Source organism: Trichosurus vulpecula, chromosome 2 (genome assembly GCF_011100635.1).
Source record: "Trichosurus vulpecula isolate mTriVul1 chromosome 2, mTriVul1.pri, whole genome shotgun sequence".
NCBI lineage: Eukaryota > Metazoa > Chordata > Mammalia > Diprotodontia > Phalangeridae > Trichosurus > Trichosurus vulpecula.
Genome location: NC_050574.1, coordinates 107,981,508 through 108,002,305, shown reverse-complemented (window position 1 = coordinate 108,002,305; position 20,798 = coordinate 107,981,508). Strand labels below are relative to the sequence as shown.

At 39.9% G+C, this 20,798-nt stretch overlaps 2 protein-coding genes across 6 annotated transcripts; one reads left to right on the top strand and one right to left on the bottom strand.

Moving 5' to 3' along the window:
- Positions 1-2,179: 2,179 nt before the first annotated feature.
- Positions 2,180-12,473, top strand: TMEM126A (transmembrane protein 126A). Its single transcript, XM_036742893.1, has 5 exons — positions 2,180-2,302; positions 8,173-8,269; positions 10,282-10,475; positions 11,430-11,544; positions 12,182-12,473. Exons 2-5 carry the CDS (start codon positions 8,181-8,183, stop codon positions 12,408-12,410), a joined length of 627 nt encoding a protein of 208 aa, XP_036598788.1. The 5' UTR covers positions 2,180-2,302; positions 8,173-8,180; the 3' UTR covers positions 12,411-12,473.
- An 847-nt stretch (positions 12,474-13,320) lies between these two features.
- Positions 13,321-20,798, bottom strand: CREBZF (CREB/ATF bZIP transcription factor). Of its 5 annotated transcripts, XR_005009516.1 has the most exons (4): positions 19,435-20,798; positions 19,151-19,227; positions 17,924-17,992; positions 13,321-16,091 (listed from the first exon to the last, which is right to left on the bottom strand). XR_005009516.1 is itself a non-coding variant. In XM_036742892.1 (2 exons), the coding sequence occupies exons 1-2, from the start codon at positions 20,583-20,585 to the stop codon at positions 19,212-19,214; spliced, it is 1,167 nt and encodes a 388-aa protein (XP_036598787.1). In that variant the 5' UTR covers positions 20,586-20,798; the 3' UTR covers positions 17,313-19,211. The 5 variants fall into 5 exon arrangements, 1 of the variants encoding a protein (XP_036598787.1); XR_005009514.1 differs by having other exon boundaries at positions 17,898-19,227; XR_005009515.1 differs by having other exon boundaries at positions 17,924-19,227.

Below are 20,798 nucleotides of genomic sequence, written 5' to 3'. Positions count from 1 at the left end.
ATGTTTTTCCCTCTTCTTGAGGTAGTATGGTGAACTGGTGATATGCTAAAAAGAACCCAGGACTTAGAGGCAAGACAGTTGTGTGCAGATTCCAGTTCTGAGACTCATACTATATCTGGGTGACCACGGGCAAGGTCGTTTAAGCTTCCTGAACCAGTTTCCTCATTTTTAAATTAAAAAAAAATCATTCATTACTCACAAGATAGTTTGAGAAAAAAGTGCTGTGTAACCCTGTTTCACAAATAACACAGGGGAGTCCCTGGAGTTTCCGGACTCCAGCCTCTAACAGGTTCATTCTTGATCTGGTCAGACAGGAAGGACAGGAAGACAGCGTCAGAGGGGTTAATAATCTTACTTTATTCTAGTCTAGTCTTCTCAAGAGGGAGTTACTGAATGGTAGCACCAGCTCCTACAGCATTCCCTAATCACCCTTCTCGAAGGGGTGGGTGAGAAAGAGGCGGCAACTACCCCTACATCTAGGTGGGGGGGGGGGGGCGTCAATTGAGACAGGCACAGCTTGTGCACTCCCCTAAATCCTCCCAAGCCTCAAGAGAAAGCCTGGTTTGCGTGGGTTTGAGTCCCAGGTTTGTGGCTTTTAGGTCAAGTGGGCAAGTCGTATGTGTGACTCACATTTGACCCTGAAAAAGATATATAAACCCAGAGGTTGGCGGTCTCCCTTGGTGCTCTCGGCTACTGGAGGAGTGGCATGTAACTCTGGGCCAGCTGTTATTAAGAGCTCCCCAGCTAGTCAACTCAGATATTGATGCTTTCCTGGTAACTATGAATTGAGATTTGGTCTGTTTATATTGTATATGTTTGTAATTTGTTTGTGTTTGCTCTGAAGTTCAGTTTGCTGGCTTTTCCTCCTGAACTAAGTGAATGATATTTGTGTGATTAAAGTAAGATTGTTAACCCCTTAATTTCCTTAGTAAAGCAGATCAAAGAACCTGTGCTGGTAGCTCTTGTTGTTGGGCTTGTGTTGGTCTTTCACCCCCACAACAGCTGCTAGCTGAATTGTTTCAACAGGCCACTCTGAGATTTATTATCTACCACCTGGAAACTAGACATTGCCTTTGCCACAGATCCTGAGAAACTAAACTCTGAAAAGGATAACCAAATCCTCCTTGCTTACAAACCCTTAAGCACAGTAAAAGTTGTCTGTCCTTCATCCTCGAGGAAGACCATGATATCAGGGAGATGATGACATGACTTGCAATTGACTTTGATTAGAGGGAGGGAGGGCTGTGCAAGGTCACCAGCCTCACTTTCTCCTCCAGAGCCATCTGGGTCCGGTGGCCAGATATTGTTCAGGATTCAGTGGGAGACCCTGGCCCTTTTAAGCTAAGGTTTTTTCAGGTTCTTACTTTGAGTGGGGCAACACCCATTCAGTAAATAGGCCTCTTTAAGAAGCGAGTCAAGAGAAAGCCCCTTTAATAAAAAAAAAAAATCCAACTGGTAGGGGAAGACCCTCAGGTTGCCGGCCAAAAGAGAAACAGTTACTATTGACATTCACTCAGAGTCAGGAGCGCCCAAAAATAACCATAAAAGTGATGCTTGGCAGGGACCTATTGTCCAGTCTTTGAGAAAGAAATTTATCCAGTGAACCCCAAGTTAAAACTATGCAGCTTTTGGCCATCACAATTTACCTTCCTTTGGGCAAAAGCACAGTAGAAATGTCATTACCATAAGGCAAATCTGGCAGCTTTCCTGTTTCGGTGGGGAAAAAGAAAGCAGGGCTGGGAAATGACTGAACTTGTAGGTAAAGGCCTGACAATAAAAGGGAACTGTCCCTACGCTTTCTGGCCTATGGATAATTTTCCACTTGCCTTGACTCACTAATAGTAATAAGGAGCTCACATTAATACAACACAAAAGCCTCCTTTACAAACATCTTCTCACTTGATGCTCACGACAACACTGGGAGGTAGGTGCTGAGGCTGGTAACTCTCTGAGGCTGCGATCGGACAGCGCTCTTCACTGAGCCACTTGGCTTCCTTTCTACAATGCTGTTCAGGTTACAAGCATCCTCACGCTCATTTTGCAGCTCAGTCCGCGGACACACAAAGAGCTCAAGCTCTCTTCCGTGAGCTCGACCGCGAGGCCGGGAAAAGCTTATTGTCTTCCTTCTAGTGCGGCTGCCCAATTAGCGCCAGCGCAGCGCGCAGGCGTCCTGAGGCTGTGCGGAGGTCACGTGAAGGGCAAATATGGCGGCGCCCAGAGGAAGACCGCCCATGTTGCAGTGAATGTGAGCCTGCGGCGGAGGCTGCTCCGCGACTTCTCCACTGCCGGATCGCAGCACCAGGTATCCGCGCCCCCCTGGCTGGGCGCCCCCGGCCTCAGTCTATCCTCAGACTTGGCCGCCTTCGTCCCTCCAGGCCTGGCCTGCCCTACAGCACCGAGCTCCCCGGGTCAGAGTCCGAGGAAAAGCGCTGCTGCCTGGGAGTCTAGCCTTGGGCGGCCCCCGCTTTTCTCTGGCCTGATTCTCCCTTCGCTTCTCCCCTAGACGGAAGCAAGGCTTCCCCAGAGGTTTATATACAACCTGCCATCAACCTTCTTCTCCCCTTCACCTACCCCGTGAAATGGTTTCCTTTTTTCAAAGTCCTACTCGGGTATCATCTCCCCCCAAGTCTTTCCTGCTGAGGCCTTTCACGTGCGCTTCTCTTCTAGCACTGCGTGCATTTTTTTTTAATCCCCAGCTAGATTTTAAACTTCTCGAGGCCTTGCCATGTTTTATCCTTCTATCTCCCCAGTCTTTGACCCAGGTACATTAGCTTCCTCATAAATGAGGAGAATGGGAAACAGACTTGGTAGAGATAGGTTGTTCACTTAGGCTCGTCACAGGAGATGACTCATGTTAAAAAACATTCAGTCAGCAGGTATTTATTAAGCCCCGCTATGTGCCAGGCACTGTGCCGGATGTAGGGGTTGCAAGATCAAAGAAAACAGTCTAGAATCTCTGAGCTTTCATCAAGTGAAATGACATGTAAAGTGCCACATAAATGTTAGCTTTTATTATTATTACATTTTCAAGGGAGATAAAAGGGCAGAACAAGTACATATAAAAATATATACAGTATAAGCCTAAAGTTAAATGCAGTTACATGTAAGGTAGCTTGGGAGGGAGGGCCCTAGCAGTTGGGGTGATTAAGAAGGCTTCTTGCTGAATGGAGATGGTTCCTGCACTGCATCTTAAAGGAAGGACAGGGTTCTGTGAGGGGGAGGTAAGGAGGGAGAGTCTTTCACGCTTGGTGGGTGACTGGTACAAAGGCTTGGAGATGTCGGCCAGTTTGACAGGTTACCACAGCTGGAAAGGGGAGAAGTGCCCAATGAGACCGGAAAGATAAGGGGGCTGTCTGTATAGTGTTTTAAAAGTTAAACAGAGGGTTTTTTGTATTCTTCTAGAGACAGTAGGAAGCCACTGGAATTGGTTGGGTAGAGGAGTCACATGGTCCAATTTGTCCTTAAGGAAAATGACGTTGTACATTTGCGTGTAGGATGGACTGGAAAAGTTGAAGACTATTAGGAGGCTATTGGCAGTTATGTAGGTGCAAGGTGATGAGGGCCTAAACAAAGGTGGTAGCAAGATTGGCAACCAATAGGATATGTGGAGTGAGGGAGAGTGATGAGTTCAGATAATTCTGATGTGAGCTTGACACACCAAGCTAAGAGTCTTGCCTCTTTACTTTTCTTTAAAATTGAGGCCATTGAATGTGACTTCCTTTTCTCGGATTCTCTTTAAAATTCCTTGACATCATCTCTTAATCACTCTTCATTTCCCTCAGTTTGACAAATCTTTCAAGCAGGGGGTTGAGAAGGGAAGAAAGTTGGATTGGTTTCTGTTTGGAGTAAAATAGGGAATCAGAAGAATGAAAAAGAACTTACTGTGGGGGATGATGGGAGTAATCCAAGGCTGAGAAGAATCCCAATAAGACAAGGCAGCAAAGAGTTTTAAGAGAAAAGGAGAGTATGGAGTTGAAATGCCAAATTTTGGGGTTGAGGGATATAGGAGGGATATTTAGGAGGGATAGTGAAGTCAAAGCAGGGATAGTGACCTGAGAAATGGAGGGAAGAACAGGTAGTGAAACATAGAAGGATCAGTGTTTTGGGTTTTTTTTTTTTAATTTGGATGTTTTATATTTTTATAATCATTTTCCTTTAAAGTTCTGCAACTGTTTTGTTTTATATTGTTTAGTCTATTCACATATAAGGATAGATGAAATGGCTTTCTTTTCCTTTTTAATTTTCACTCCCTCCCCCTTTAAATGAGGCAGCCAGGTGGCACATGCTGGGCCTGGAATCAGGAAGACTTAAGTTCAAATTTAGCCTCAGACACTCACTAGCTGTGAGATCCTAGGCAAGTCACTTGTCCCTGTTTGCATCAGTTTCCTCATCTATAAAATAAACTGGAGCTGCAAACCACTCCAGTATCTTTGCCAAGAAAACCCCAATGGGGTCACAAACAGACATGACTGAAACAAATGAACAACAAACAAAAATCCCCATTAAATACAACAGTGTCCCTGGGCTTAATTATGCTTACACAGATTTAATCCTACTATATTTCCACAGGCTTTCCTCAGACATTTTTGTTTACCCGCCCTAGTGCAAATTTTTAAAATTTACTTTTATCTTTCTTTACATTCCTTCTCTTTTGACCCTTCTGTGCCCCAGATATGAATGATAATATGACCATCCATGTGCTTAGGTAGGCCATAAGGGTATTGAGGAAATGTCATTGTATTTAGTCCCTTATTGCCTTCCCTGTTATTTTCCTATTTATTCTGCATATAACTTGCTTTGTACGTTTGTTTACATGTTTTCTCTCCTATTGGGATTGTAATCCTTGAGGGCAGGGACTGTCTTTTACCTCTTGTTGTATCCTCCACATTTAGCACAGTGACTGGCACATAGTAGATGCTATTATTGATTGGTCTTAGTATATGGCAGGTGTTGGAGTGGAAAGGGAGACTGGGCACCAGGGACTGAACTCATTGAGAAAAGAGGGAGAATGTACTGAAGATTGCTAATAACAGCTGCCAACACTCTGAAAAACAGAGTGAACCTCTGAGAGGTTGCCAAATGATGGCATTAAAGTCTGGAAGTGTTAACAGGGAGGAGGCAGGAGATGACTTCCCCTGTGTCAAGATAGTGAGAGAAGGTATAGTTGGAGAGAAGATAGTTGGAGAAGGGATGACCAAGGATACTATATCAACTATGAGAAGCTAAGGCTTTCTGAATACCAGATGATGAAAGGACCATGAGAAGAGGTCTAATACAAAAGGATATTAGTTATGGAATAGGAGAGTGACATTGGTGGCAGGACAGGGTTGAGGTGGGTGGGGATGAGAGAATGGGAAGTAGGGAATTAGGGAAGCAGGTGGTTTATTCATGGGCATCAGGCTCAGTGTCACTGGGATCAGAGAAGAGTTAGTGGGAGTTAGGTGACCTTGGGGAATGACTGAGCAGAGCAAGTCTGGTGAAGGGGAGTAATGCATAATTAGCTTAAAAGCTAATGCCAAATTGTGAAAGGTTTAAATGTCAAACAGCTCTTGGATCCCAGGGGCAGTAAACTTGTGTTGAACCAGGATAGCAATGTGGTGAGACCTGTGCTTGAAGAATTTTACTTGGGTAGCTCTGTGGAGGATGGATTAAGAAACTGAATAGAAGGGAGTTGCATTAGACCCAGTGAGAAGCAGTGAAGGTCTGAATTAGGTCAGTTGTCATATGAGTGGAGAGGGGGACAGTTGCAAGAGATGCTATAGAGGTTGAATTGACAACTGAATAGATGTGTGGGATTGATATGAAGAGATATTCAGGAAAAGGTAGTCAGTATAAAGTACAACAGAAAGGGCTTGATAGGTTGTCAAGTGAGTAAAAGTAATTAAGACTTGGTAATAAGGTCATGGATTGCAGCTTCATCATTCATTTAGAATGAGGGCAGTGTACTGAGACAGTTACTCTACCTTACCTATTCTTAAAGATGAGGAGTGGAGCTACAACGTGTGAAATAAAGAAAGAATGGCATGAGAGGGAAAATCACTTTCCTACTTCATTCTTGGAGGAAAAAAAAACTTAATACCAGCAATTTGCAGATCACTTGATCATAATATAAATTATAAAGAGTAATAATAGCAGCTAATATTATATAATGGTTTAAGATTTGCAGTGCTTTTAAAAGTGTCATTTTATCCTCACTCTGAGGCAGATGCCAATTTTACAGAGGAGGAAACTGAGGCAAGAAGAGCTTAAGTGACTTGCCATGGGTAATACAGGTAGTGTCTGAGGCTGAATGCGGACTCAGGTCTTCCTGATTCTATGTCCAACACTGATCCCCAGTGCCACTTATTTATCTCTGGGGCTAAAGGGTAATAAGAGTTGTGATCTGAACCAAGACATCACATGGGGTACATGTTCGTGTGGGTGCCTCATTAAAATGTGCATTGCTTTACAGCAGAGATTGTTTTGCTTCTGTTTGTGAGCCCAGTGGTTTGCACAGTGCTTTTCTGTATATAGGAGTCACTTAAATCCTTTTTCTTTCATTCTGTCTACAGCTTGTTCAGATATCAGATAGTATACAATTTTCTATCAATATTATACTAGTTGCTACTGAGGTACTAGTACTGTGGAAAGAGCTGTGGATTTAGGACATTTGGGTTAGAGTCACCTTACTATACAAGTGAAACAGCCAGCTGGCACAGCTTTGAATTGGGAATCAGGAATTCCTGAGTTGAAATTCTACCTCAAATATTTACCAGCTGTGACCCTGGCTGAGTCAATTAATCCTGCCAAATTTGATTTGACCAGTTTGACCAGATTTGACCCAAAAAAAGTCTTTCCTCAGCTGCAAAATAAGGAATTTAAGAGCACTTGAGGATAAAATGAGATGTTTATAAAGCGTTTTCGCAGGCCTTAATGCATTATGTAGATGCCAGCTATTATCGTAAATTTTTAGGAACTCATTCATCCTCCTTCTTTAAGGTTTCCTCATCTGTAAAAGGAGGTAATATTTGTACTACAAATCTGACAGTTTTTGTAAGAATCAAATGATATCTCTGTGTAAGCATGTTTAAAGAAATAATTCCTAAAAATTCACTTTTCACATCCATAACTGGTACAAGTTAGGGCAAAAGGGAAGGTGCAATTTTCTTTGAAAGCTAGGTAAACTTGCATTCAATTTCAAGCAAAATGTTTTTTAAATGATTATTAAAGCATGGTTTCATCAGATATAGAATATGCTTCATTTCCATTTTTAGCAGTTTACTTACTGTACATGGATTTCAACACAAAGTGCGTTTGACAGTCTCACATGATGAACTGACATTTACACTACAACTTCACGTAAAATTTCTTTTGATCCTCACTGGAAATCTAGGAAGGGGCATACCTATTATCCCCAATTTTCAAATAAGCAAACTGAGGCTGAAAATGACTTGCCCCAGTCATACAATAAACAAATATCTGAGGTCAATTTGAATCTGGGTCTTCCCAGTTCTAAGCCCAACACTCTCCCCAGTATGCCATAATGCCCCAAAAGCTAGCACCAACTCTGATTTGATTAATATAACCATAGTATCCAGAAAAAGGGAACATGGTCCTGCCAGGCCGTCTTGATCAGCCTACATGTTGAGTATTCAATTCTAGAAAGCTCTATTATAGGACGAAGTTCCAGAGGACTGGAATATAACAATTGGTAAAAGGAACTGAAGATGTTTAGCCTAAAGGAGAAAGAACTTATGGTGCATGACAGCTATTTTCAAGAATCCGAAAGGTGGTCATGTAGAATAATTCAAGTTATAGTTTTAATTGGCAAAACAAGAAGCAAAAGGAAGTCATAGGGGCCAATTTCAGCTTGTTACAACATTTCCTGAACTTTAGAGGTGTGAGGGGGTAGAATATGTTGCCTCTGAAGATGTAACAATACTTCTTGAATTATACTCCCATTTGAGGATGTTTTGCTCTGTCCTGTAAGGTATAGATTGTCTAGATTTAGGGCTAGGTTCTAAGACATTCATTCTATGATTTTTAATTCTGAAAGGACAAACTTCGAAGCATAATTGATTCTGGGCAAATTTTTCAGTCAAGACATTTAGTTATCGTATGTACAATATCTGTTTTACTTGGGTCCTAAGTTAGAAATTACAGAGAAATAACCTTGTGATTTCTACATTTAAGGCCTCAAGATGGAACATAATCAAGAAAATACGGAAAGAAGATTAACTATCAATGAAATCATAGCAAGAAGAGTAGAACAACTTCCAGAATCGGATCAGTAAGATAATGTTATTTGATGTGCACATCTGTTTTATATGTACATATTACAACCAGATGAATCTTCATTTTCACAGTTGTTCAGTGTATCAACTTCCTACTTACCTTAGCAGCATATCCATCAGATACAATAAAAAGTTAAGGATATGGTGGAATTGATTTAACCTGAAACAGTTTTTAGAGGAACTCAAAATTGTTGACCAGGTTAAGTTTATCAATATCCTTAACATACAATGATTTGCTTTTTTTTTCCTCTGGTATAAATTGCTTGACAGGTGAGCTTTTTTTCTTCATACTCAGTCCCTTCCACAGTAGACCACCATAGATGTTTAAATGAATTTAATTTTAATATAATGAAGTAGTGCTGTATATAAAGTTTTGTCTTTTCTGAATAATCTAAGAGTCCAGTTTATATAAAAATTTTAGAGGTAGTAACATGTATATAACATAATAAGCAATATTATTTTGGGCACACATAAAATTAAATTTAAGCTGATTGCATAAGATTAGTATCATCATGTTAAATAAGAGTTCAAGTCATATACTGTTTAAAATTCTGTGCTATCACATCCCAAATATAACTGATACTTAAAAGAATCATAGTTGGCAATAGAGTTGAAACCTGTCATAACTTTGCATAATTGTTCAACGATGAGCTACGTCATCCAAGGAACCTAGTGTTTTTGGTTACTGGTAGTTTCATGTAAATGTAATATCAAGACAGATCTTTATCTGTTATAAGTCATATTCTTGGCTAAGTTTCTTTAGCAACAAATGTGTACGTTTGTATAGTTGTGAATAAGTAATCTTAGCTGGCTGAATTCTAAGCACCATAGATGGTCTTTAAGGACTTGGTAAAAGGAGTAGGCTGGTCACATAGGAAGAATGAAGGATAACACATGGACAATTTGGATATTTACACAAAACATTAGGGTGAATTCAGTATGTGGGCTGATAGAATACAAAAACCCAATAAAACCACATCTTTCAATCCTTAAGCAAATGTAAATATCATAGAAAGATTTACCAATTAACTTTTAATGTTGTCTAAGCCCAATTCTTTTCTATTTCCTTTATGCCTATTGAGATAGACAGTGGCAGGAAAAGGCAACATAGATGAAAAATACAAAAAGCATTAACTGGAAAAGAACATAGTCAACCTTTGAACAGAGACTTCATGGAGGACAACTTGGACCACAATCTTAACCACTTGGTGAAACTGGCAGAGACAAACAATGGGTGGGAGGGTTCACTCTAGACACTGTTATAGCATTTGTAGCTATGCAGTATATAAAATCCCAAATACTTATTCCTAGCCCTTATAGCATATGACTTCAAGAAGGCAAAGGGGCAGCACTTGAATTCTTAACCCTTATTTTGGCTGAATGGCAAAGGTTGGCATCAGTACTCTAGGAATTAATTATTTATAATCAGAACTTGCCTTAAGCATTCCAGAGCTATCACTGAACCAAGTGATAGGTATCCTGGTATGACAGCACTAGGCAAAGAAGCAGATTTGGCTTTTAATTAGTTCTGTGATCTTAGACAAGTTAGCTTCATCATTTCTCGGGGGGGGGGGGGGGGAGGAAAGTGAGAGGAGGGAAATGCAAACATAACAGGATTAGGAAACTGAGGCAAACAGGGCAGAGCCCAGACTCCATCCCACAATAAGTTAAGTGTCTGAGGCCAGATTTGAACTCAGGAAGGCTCATCTTCCTGACTCATGGCCCAGCATCCTATCTACTGCACCACCTAGCAGCCCTGTTTTCAGAAGTCATCTTAATATATTTGCCTGCCTGTCCACACTATCTAGTTCCTAGCCCAATTATATTCTCAAATCTAGCTTCATTAGAGTATTACAAACCTGGCTTAAAGACCAAGAAATGGAGGGAAAGTACAAAGCAACTGCACTGACTGATTTTCTAGACATCCTCCACAAAACATACAAGCTGTTGATAACAGTATAATAGTGCGTGAAAAAAAGTTCCAACAATTATTTCTCTTATTTCTTAGGAATTTACTTATGACTGGATCAGCCTACGTTGGACTAAATGCGGCTTTTTGTGGCCTAATAGCAAATAGTTATTTCCGACGCATCTTAAATGTGACACATGCTCGCATAGCATCAGCTTTACCAATGGCTGTTCTCCCATTTTTATCAACCTACGTAACTTACAGAAGTTTTGTAAGTTTCCCTTTGAGTTCAGGTAAATTACAATTTAACATTTCCAAGAATTTTGTTTTTCTTTAAATTAGCCTTAGTTTTACATAATGCTGATTCTTTGAATCTATAGGACAGCTTGGTTGACAGTTATAATTTAACATTCTCTCTTGTATTTGGGGTGTCAGATAAGGTTTTTAGTTGATTTAGGGTACATGCCTGATCAAGTCTCTTATGTTTTAATGTTTAGTGCTTAAAAAAAAAAGGGAAAGGAACGTACCAGGGACATGAAGTATGTTGAGCATACAGAAGACAATTACAATGAAATATAACCAATTTGCTCTCATAAGTTGAATGTTCTTGAATGAAGTGTTTTCATAGTAGCTCCCTATTATCTCTCTCCCAACTGGAGTTTGCTAGGTTTGCTACAGCACTTCAAAAAAGATATTAGCTTTAAGACCACTAGTAAATTAAAAAATATTAAGATAATTATAGGAAGCAGGCAACTATTATAAGTGAAGAAAGCCCTGATCTGGTATCACAGGGATGCGATTTTATATTGCAACTGGGATTGGCTGTTTCCTCTTCAACATCTTAGATTCTTATTTTATGACATTAGAAACCCTAAAGTCATTAAGATTGAAAGTTTAAATGAGTTGAAATTAGTAATTTTCTCTCCTGAAAGTGGTTTATTAATAACTGGTTAATAGAATCAGATGATCAGAATCTTGAAGTACTGTTCAAATATTGGGGAGAGAGACACTGTTATCTTGACTATTTGTTGTCCCTTCTACTTCTGACCGAAAACTTGATAACAGGCATTAATTAGTATCACTTTTGTATTTGATGAAAACTTTCAAAAAATCCAGTTGCCTAATTTATTATAGCCAATATGACTTAAACCAACTACTGAAATTGCAGTCGTGAAATACAGTTGATAGTGAAGTAGCATCAAACACAGTACCTTACACAATGAAGCTGACTGAGTTTTATTTTCTAGGTGATCTAAGCTGTGAAGCCTGTACTGTTATAAGAGGTGGAATGGTCGGTCTCCTAATTGGGGGTCTCTACCCTGTTGTTTTGGCTATGCCAATAAATGGTGCTCTGGCAGCCAGGTATGTCTGCTGTATTATTTCCACTATTTGTCAATTGGTAGTTCCGCTATCAGACCAGATAATAAACTCAGTCCCAATTCAAAATTAACATTTATTTGAGAAGGCAATATAGTAAAAGAGCATTGAATTCAGACTGGGGAGGACCTGGCTTTGCTACTTTTTTCTTAGAAGGCTTCAATATTTTGTCATCCTTTAAAAAACTGTTCATTTAATGGTCGTGGTTGGGCAACTATTGGATTAAAGAATCATTTAGTTCACCAGGCTCTGTTCTAGAGATCATCAGTTTTTAAACTAAGCTTCCTTTACAAAGTGTTAACTGTTCATAAAATTAAGTATATATATTAATGCCTATTAAACCTAAGTCCTATTGTTATGCATCGATGATTTAAAATACTTTCACCAGTTTGTGGACTGTAGTCCTCTAAGTACCCACACCTCTCCAGCTGTCACTAAAGTCACACTTACACTTGAAGGGTTTTGACAGGACTTGGAGTTTTTGCACTAGGGGGCATAGCTTTCAACGAAGACCCAAAGGTCACGTCCACCCAGGACCAACTGAGACATCAGAATACATATCCCCCCCAAAATATTTGCCAGAATTTTGTAAACGTATTCAACACCATTGTTTTCTTTTTAGGTACAACTCGGCTCCACTACCACAGAGAGGAAATATTTGGACCTACTGGATCACAGTCTCTCGACCTATCCTTAGAAAGATGGTCTTTCCCATAATGCTGCAGACTGCGTTTGCAGCATACCTTGGTTCTAAACAATATGAAGTACTCATAAAAGCATTTGAATTACCTGAACCTGGCTTTCAATTCCAGGATATTCAAAATAAATCAAGTACACAGCTAAAAGAATAAAATTATGTAAAAACAAGATACTGTTGCCCAACAAATACACAAATAAACTTGTACTTATTGCAACTTTACTGTGATTTTATATCTATTACCTAAAGCTAAGCACATCAAAAACAGTATCACTATCAAATTATTAGAGGTGAAGAACTATCCATTAAAAAAAAAAAGCAAAAAGTTTGATAGTTTTCTCAAACTGGAAAACTAGAGTAAAAGAAAAACACTATGTAGCCATTATTAACATTTACAAAATCCATCTACTTTTACCTACTCAAATTGTTTCTATAGCTTTTAAGTTTTTCCTCAAGAATCGGAAGGTTTTTGGAGAGCTCTAATAAAGTTAATTTAGACAAAGCCAAAATACACTTCCTACAAATTTCTCTGTCCTCTCTAGAATACAAGAGAACAAATCTATTCTACCTACCTTTCAAATAACATGTCCCCAAATCTCCGGTTTTCATAGCATTACACCTTATTCACACTGCTTAATAGAGCTTCAAGATACTTAAAAGTATTATATTCACATTACTAGGGGCAACTCATCTATTCCTAACCCTGCCACTGAAGGTTAGAGTTACTAAATTTTCTAGCCCCTCTGCATATATTACTATTGCAAAACAGGGATATTTGTAGTAATTATACATGCGGTTATTACAAGGCTCAAATAAGATAAAACACAAATTTTCTTCTGTACTAATGCTGATAATACAGAATATTAATGTAAATTATTAAGGAAGTGGATGCTGCCATGCCTGCTTAATCAGTGCAGGAGGCAGGATTTTCAAGAAATTTTCAAAAACCATTAAAATAAAAAGAGGGGAAGAAATTGGAGCTCTTGTAAAGGGAAAAATTTCCAAGAGTCAGAAGAATGCAGAATAATTTGCTTTTTTAAAAAAAGTAAAGTTTTAGGGTTTTTGTGTTTTGTTTTTTTTTAACGATTACTGAAAGCCAATTTGTTTTTAGTTTTATTGTCTTTTTTTTTTTTTCCCAAACACCCCCACAACATTAAGGTCAAATAAAAAATCCATGAGTCATCTTTAAAGCCCTTTTTTTTTTCAGCACGTTTTCTCAAAACATAGGCACAATATTATTTAAAGTCTAAAACCATGATTGAGAAACTGTATGAAACTGACAGAACTAAAACAATCTTGAAAACTCTTCAAATTATTTAAAAACCTTTATATCTTCCCTTCATGGTCCCAACAGTATCTTGCACATAATCAGTGCTCGGTAAATGTTTCAATGAATTTAAATTACATAAATGTTTGTTCTCTTCTGTTTCACATAAAGTAAATGTTGGTTCAAAACTTTAATATTTTAAATTGTATTTAATTTACACATTAAGCATTTACAATTTCCCATATTTTTTAAATGGTCATCTATTTTCTAATATTCTCAGATGTTTCTTACAGCATATTACTTTACAATTAGTGGTATGAAAATTATCACTGCTGTCTGAACAAAAAAGATCAAATTGTATTATACTCTAATTACCATAATACGCTAACTTCATAACCCAAGTGTTACTCAATTCTAAAAGCCAAGGAAAGATGCGGAAACTGTCTTTTTACTTTGAGGCTACCAATAATTTGCACACTGCAATTAGGTAAAACATTAATAAGAGCCCAAATATGGTTTAACTGAAATTTACAACTTATACTCTTCAAAACACACCCAGTGACTAGAGTATGTTTTCAATTGGTTTCATTGCAGTTATCAAAAGATTCGACAAAAAAATCTAAGTTAAAAATAAAGCACAAAACGTTTTGTCAGTTATATATACATAGTTCTCTGTCTGCTCAAACTTAATAATGAATGATTTAAAAATACTTCCCAGTATGGAAAAAAGCTATAGTGTTAAACAAAAATTCCAGCTCAATCCAACAGGTGGCAGCAATTTAAGAGATTACAAGGGGAAAAAAAGTATAAACAGCAAAACCCAGTTTATCCAAAATGTAAATAACCAGATCACTTTTTCATGGTATTGTTCATCAATAATTAATGCTCATAATGATGGCTCTCCGTAAAGTACTGAAGAATCCTTAAATACCTTCTGAATACATTCTGCTTATTTTAAAGTATATATCAATGTACTTTAAGGCATAAAAACAAGGGACCCAATCTATGACAAGTTTTCAAAGATTCCTCAAACTTCAGATGCATAGTGGGCCTGGGAAGAATTGCTATTTAAAAATTCTTATTACTGATTCATAGTTATGTCAGTTCCCAAGATCTCTAAGGTCCTGTAACTTTGAAATTTTATAATACATATCAAGAAGGTGTTAGTTATAGTTAGCAGGGACCTCTAAAACAGTGAAATGCACAACTCCTAATTATGAGTGTTTTATCTGGTATCCCATCAAAAAGAATTCTCTAGCCAACAGAAGGGACTACGCCAGCATTTTGCATAAAAGATGTCTGTAACTCCATGAATAATGGCCAAGAGATGGCTCTGCTTTATCAACACCATACCTGGATACAGCCAGAAATGCTCCTCAGAATCCCCCTAGGCATCCAACTAATTCTTGGCAAGACTCCTCTGCCACTAACAAAAGGAATGAGCTGAGCAGATTTAAATTAAGTTTTGACTGCTTCCTTCAACAAATATATATTTATTGAATTTAATCTTTATGGAGAACAGGAACCTATCCCCTGAATCCAACCATATTTATTCTATAACTCCAGAGATATCCAGTGAGACAGAATCTTACTGGTTTGAGATTAGAACATATACTTATTAACATTAGTCCGAAAGATGGTGGGGAAGCAGGGAGAGATGACTAACAAGTAAAACTTCTTGAAATCCACAGTCCTAGGAGGCTCTATCACATGTCATAAGCTGGGAAAATGTATGTGGCATAAAACCATTTGCTACAAAGAAGTCACTTCTAAAATTCAGAATGCTCAAGTCATTACATAACAACAGACCATTTGACATGAAAATATGAATAAAAATACAAGTTATTAGAAACTTCAAATTATTCTCAACATTGTCAAATTAATCATAATGAAAAACGATCCATTATTTCTTGCCTACATAACTTCTCAGTTATATAAGATAGTCCCATACATTTTACCAACCAAAATTCCTCCATGAATATGAAAACAGTTTAACATCTACAAAAGGTCTGCCCTTTAAATACTGAACTTTGCACTAATTATTTTACTAAGTTCAGCCAAGTTAGTGCATCAGCTTCACAAAGACTGCTATGTTACATACAGTTAAGTGAGCACAAATTACGTACACCTTACAACCATCGATGGCCTGGTAATTTAATTCTATTTTATGAAATGTAATTCACTAGTCTATGTTCCTTGCTAAAGAAACTGAAAAGTACTAGATAAAATATATAATTCTCTTGTCCAAGGGGCAGTTCCAATTTTAAAGGGTACTGCAAAGAACTGAATTATGACTCCTCTGAAAGACAAGAATATTTTATCCAAAAATTAACCCATTAGTCTCATGTGTTTCTATTAAGTCTTTCAAGGATTCCAGAGAATCTTTTCAAATCTCCACTTCAGGAAAGTGAAATCAGTATAGAAGTAATTTGGGGGCTTGAAATGGCATTCATTTTTCAGCAGATGCCAAAATTTGTGACCGATATGGCTCCCACAACTACTTTGTTACCATCAGTCCAGTCAGTTACAGGTTGTAGGAAAAGATTCGTTTTTGCAGACACTGCTAAGCTGTTTAAAGAGAAGAAAGAGAGATTAATTCAATGATTATAGAATGCACATTTAATTCAAAATATCTTAACAAGTTGGTTTGATTACACATGAGATTTCATTTGACTAGGTTTTAACAGATGTTTTTTTAAATTTGGTGATGGAGTTGTACATGTAAAGCAATGTCTTCTTATAATTCATTTAATATTTGCATGCTTGTCTCACTAAGATAAATTTTAAAAGCTGAGCATTGATGAGACTTTTTACTTTCTTTCAATAAATAAACATCCATTTATACTAAAGTACTGCATCACTTTACTATGTAAAATGTAGGAAACTGCAAATCCTAACCATCAAGAAAAAAACTCCTTTATCCCAAAATGTTAAAATATTTCACAATAAAATCAGACTGTAACTAATTCCCAAATCAATATTAGTGTATTCCAAAATGCCTTTTTGAATCCAAACACTACTCCTTCAGAGTATATAGCCTTATAGAAAAAGTAAGACAACAGCTTTATATTAATAATCATAACTGTTTTAATTAACAACAAGAAGAAGGGACATGTGTTAGGGTATTCTACTCACTACACATTGAAAGTAATCAGTTTGTTCTTAGTTTAAGAAGCCCAAACATTTATAGTAAAATGTGTTTACATATAAATATGACCATATTTACTAACACCTTTGCTGGTTCTAAAAAACAAGTGATTACCATGTGAAAACAAGAACATGAAGTTGATGTAATAAATGACACAAAAACACTTAGTCATCAAAATCAGGAAAAAGGAATGAAATGGAAACTAGTAAGGGACAGTTAATAGAACATAAGGAACCTAAAATAAGCAGCTTTTAAAAGTATCTTCAACTTTTCCCACATTTAAAATTTTTTGTAAAACTATTTCCAAATCCTGTCATTTGTAAAATGACATTTTTGCAAAGCAAAAATTCCAATGGTGTGGTGATTCTAAATAAACAGCATCCCAAATCTGGAAGCTTTAATCAATGTTTTCTCCTGCATTCATCCAAACCCAAACCTCAATTAATTTAAGAATTATATTGATGTCAACAAGATAAGAGGACATAGTGTTGTTAGAAAAAACACCACACTTACTGTTTCCAGAACCCTTAACTGCTTAAGACCCAGAGCCAACTCTAACAAACATTTTCCTGATTTCCATTCCTGTTTCTTTCCAATATTAAGGTAAGGATAGAGATGAACAAATTCTTTGAGCCCATAACTGAAAGATCAACAAACCTGGTTTTATTATGACACCATATTCTTATTATCATTGGTACTGCACAAAATTATATACAAAGAAATATATACAAAATATTCAAGTATTGTTAGTTAAAATTCCAATTCAAGGCTTCTGTTTCAAAGCTACATTTAACATATTCCATAAAGATATCACAAGTTAGTCACTGTTTCAAATAATTTTCCAACTAATTTTGGTTTATATATGTATGATTCAGTAGGCACTAAAAATCCATGCAGTTGCATTTTGGGGACTTAATCCTGCTCTTAGGTATAAGCAGATTCATCATTTCGTGTTGTAAGTGTAGCTATTGCCCATTCATGCTCAAGTGCAGTAGATGATTTTACAAAATATGTTGTGATGCATAATTGCAAACCAGAGACCAATATTAAGTCTCAAATACCTTATATCTCCAGCAACAAAACATTTACAGTTGTGCAAAAAAGGATTCCATTTACAAAACAAGAACATGTTAAATGAAAGTTAACTACATCTTTGGACTGCTGGAATTAACTTTTTAATTATGCACAATTTTAAAATAAAAAGACAGCAGAAGCCCTGATATTACCTCTTTTTCCTCATTTCTTATACTACCTTTTAAAATAAAGCAGGAAATGTGGCCAGCAGCTGGTCCCGTCTCTTCTGCCCCAACAGCTGTATCCACTTTAGCATAAAGAAAAACAAGGATGCTAAATACACGTATACTTTATCAAACAGTGATGTTTCACAAAGAATTTCTATCAGTCTCAGATTGAAGTACATTATAGTCCTACTTGTGCTAATAGGTATGATTAGTGTACTCAAAGACACAAGAGAAGCAGCCCAGCTATGGAAAAAAGCTTCTCTACTAAAGCATCAAATGTTTTTAAACTCACTGGTTAGTTAACACCAACATTTTTCATCTACTAAAAAGGAGACAATTATCTTAAGTTTTTATATTTGGAATTCTAAAATTCATCCTTTGTGAAACCTCACTTTACATTTTTTCATTCATTTAACCATCCTTAAAATCTCTAACAGTACAGACACAAATTTAACCTATAAATTTTAATACAACAAAATAAAGATATTCAACAACTCATTCATATTCAGTGACTGAATCACTGTGCTGGTCCTCAAGGAAACAGTTTTATTTAAACATTATTATTCTTCTCAATGGCTGTTAACTAAATAAAGGAGTCTGGTATGCATATTATTTCCAATTCTCTAACGTTGATATTTAGCTCTGTAATCTAATGAGCCTGTATAAGTTATATGTCTTATATAGGAAACTAAGAGGCATTCCTGAATATTCAAGAGATTTTACCATCTCTAATTAGAACTACAGAATATTTGTTCATGCCCCAAATACTCAATGCTGTTTGAAAAGTACAACAGGATTTAATCATATAGCCAACCCCTGCAAAATTGCACTCCAACTGGAATTCCAATTTGCACCTTGTACAACTGGAACTTCCATTCAACTTCACCTTTTTCACTGTGTCCAAACTGTATGGCTATAAGCAGGTTTCACTGCACAGTTGGAACGATGTCATCGAAGGCCATGTCCACACTGGGGACAGAACAGCTAGGTACAAGTAAGTTTGAACAAGGGCACACACATCAACAGCTGTTTCAATCAGAGGAAGCATCTTAAACACACTAGTGGCCAGCACAAGTCTGTTTCCAGGGTGGACAGGGCCCAAATTAGGTTGGGTTTTTTTTTTTGTATGTTTTTTGTTTTGTCTTAAATCCCCCAATACAAACAATTGTGTATGTTTGCCCATTAAAGTAGACTAACCAGCAGTGCATGAGCTTTTAGGGGAAGAGATGGATCCTTACCAGGTTGTGAGGCGGTACGACTGTTCTGTAACCCCTACAACGGAGCCTGGCAGGGAGGAAATCACCTAAAAAAGAAACTGTCAGAGAAATTTAATAGTCACATGTTATCATTAAGAGTCGGTTACTGTGTCACATTCATGCTTTTAGCTAAACACTTAATGATTCATTATTACTTTTCTTCTCTGAAATGTGTCCAGTGAAGATGTCCCACTAACGTGTTTTTACATGGTGTAAGGGAGCTGAAAGGGGTAAACACGGATAAAGAGCAGGTTACTTGACCCTACATTTTAAGAGAAGCCGAGGCCTTCCTGGCACACGCCGAGCAGAACTCCACCGACACCTTATCCCTGTCCACGTGCAGGCACACTCCTCCCGCAGGCTCCTCGTCCTGCGCAGCGTCCTGCTGCCGCTCGCCCAGGGGCAGGGCATAGTCGTGGTCCCCGGCGGGCGAGTCCCTGAAGAGGGAGGTGGTGAGTCGCAGTCCCCCGCCGCTCAGCCGGCTCAGCAGCCGCGCCAGGCCGGTCTCGTTGGCCAGCACGGCCCGCAGGTAGCGGCTCTCCTCCTGCAAAGCCTGCACGCGTTTGCCCAGCTCCCGGTTCTCGGCCCGCAGCTCCTGGTTCTCGGCGGCCAGGCCCCGCACGCGGCTCTCCAGCCCCATCACGTACTCCTTCTTCTTCAGCCGGTTGAGCCGGGCCGCAGCGGCGGCCGCTTTGCGGGGGCTCTTGGCCGCCACCGGGCCGTGGCCGCCGCCGCCGCCGTCGCTGCCTCCTGCTACGGGGTTCCTCCTCCGCCTCCGCTCGCCGCCCCCGCCAGAGCCGCCGCCGCCACAGGCCCCGGCGCTGCTGCTGCTGTTGCTGCCGCCGCCGCCGCCGACGACGCTGCTGCTGCCGCCCCCGCTGGTGCCCGAACCGCCGCCGCTACCGCTGCCGTTCACCAATCTCTGCAGCAGGTCCGAGAAGCGCTGCATCTCAGCGGCCGCGGCCGCCATCTCGTCGTCGTCGTCCCCTCTCCACAGGCAGCCGCTGTCCGAGCCGCCCCCCGACGACAGCGGCCCCGGCGAGCTGAGGCCCGGCTCCAAGTCCCAGTCGGGCTGCCGGGGGTCCAGCAGGTCGGCCAGCTCGAGGCCCGACAGAAAGTCCATGTCCTCCGGCTCCTCGGAGCGGGCGGCGGCTGCGGGCGGCTCCTCCTCCTCCTCCATCTTCTCCTCAGCAGGCGCGGCCTCCCGGGCGCCCTCCTGCAGCCGAGGAGGCCCGTCCCCTTCCTCCTCCTCCTCCTCGCCGCCGCCGCCGCTGCCCTCCTCCCCGGCCACCGCCCGGGCCAGGCCCGGGGGGCGCAGACAGCCCGAGGCCGGGGAGGGCACCGGCGCCGGGCTCCCGCTCCGGGCCGGGGAGCCGCTGCCCGAGGCCGCCAGCAGCTTCGTCAAGCTGTGCCTCATCGAGTCCCAGGGGGCCGAGGTGGGGACGGGGCCGCCCCCGACCCCGCGGTGCAGGCCCCGCAGGTCTCGCGGGCCCCGGGCCCCAGGGTGCGGGCCGCGGGAGCCGCAGCGCGGAGATTACTTAAAGGAGAAGGAGCGGGGGGAGAGGGGGGAGCCGGGGGAGGTGGGCACCGCGGCAGCCGGGGCGCGAGGATGACTGGACCGGACCGCCCG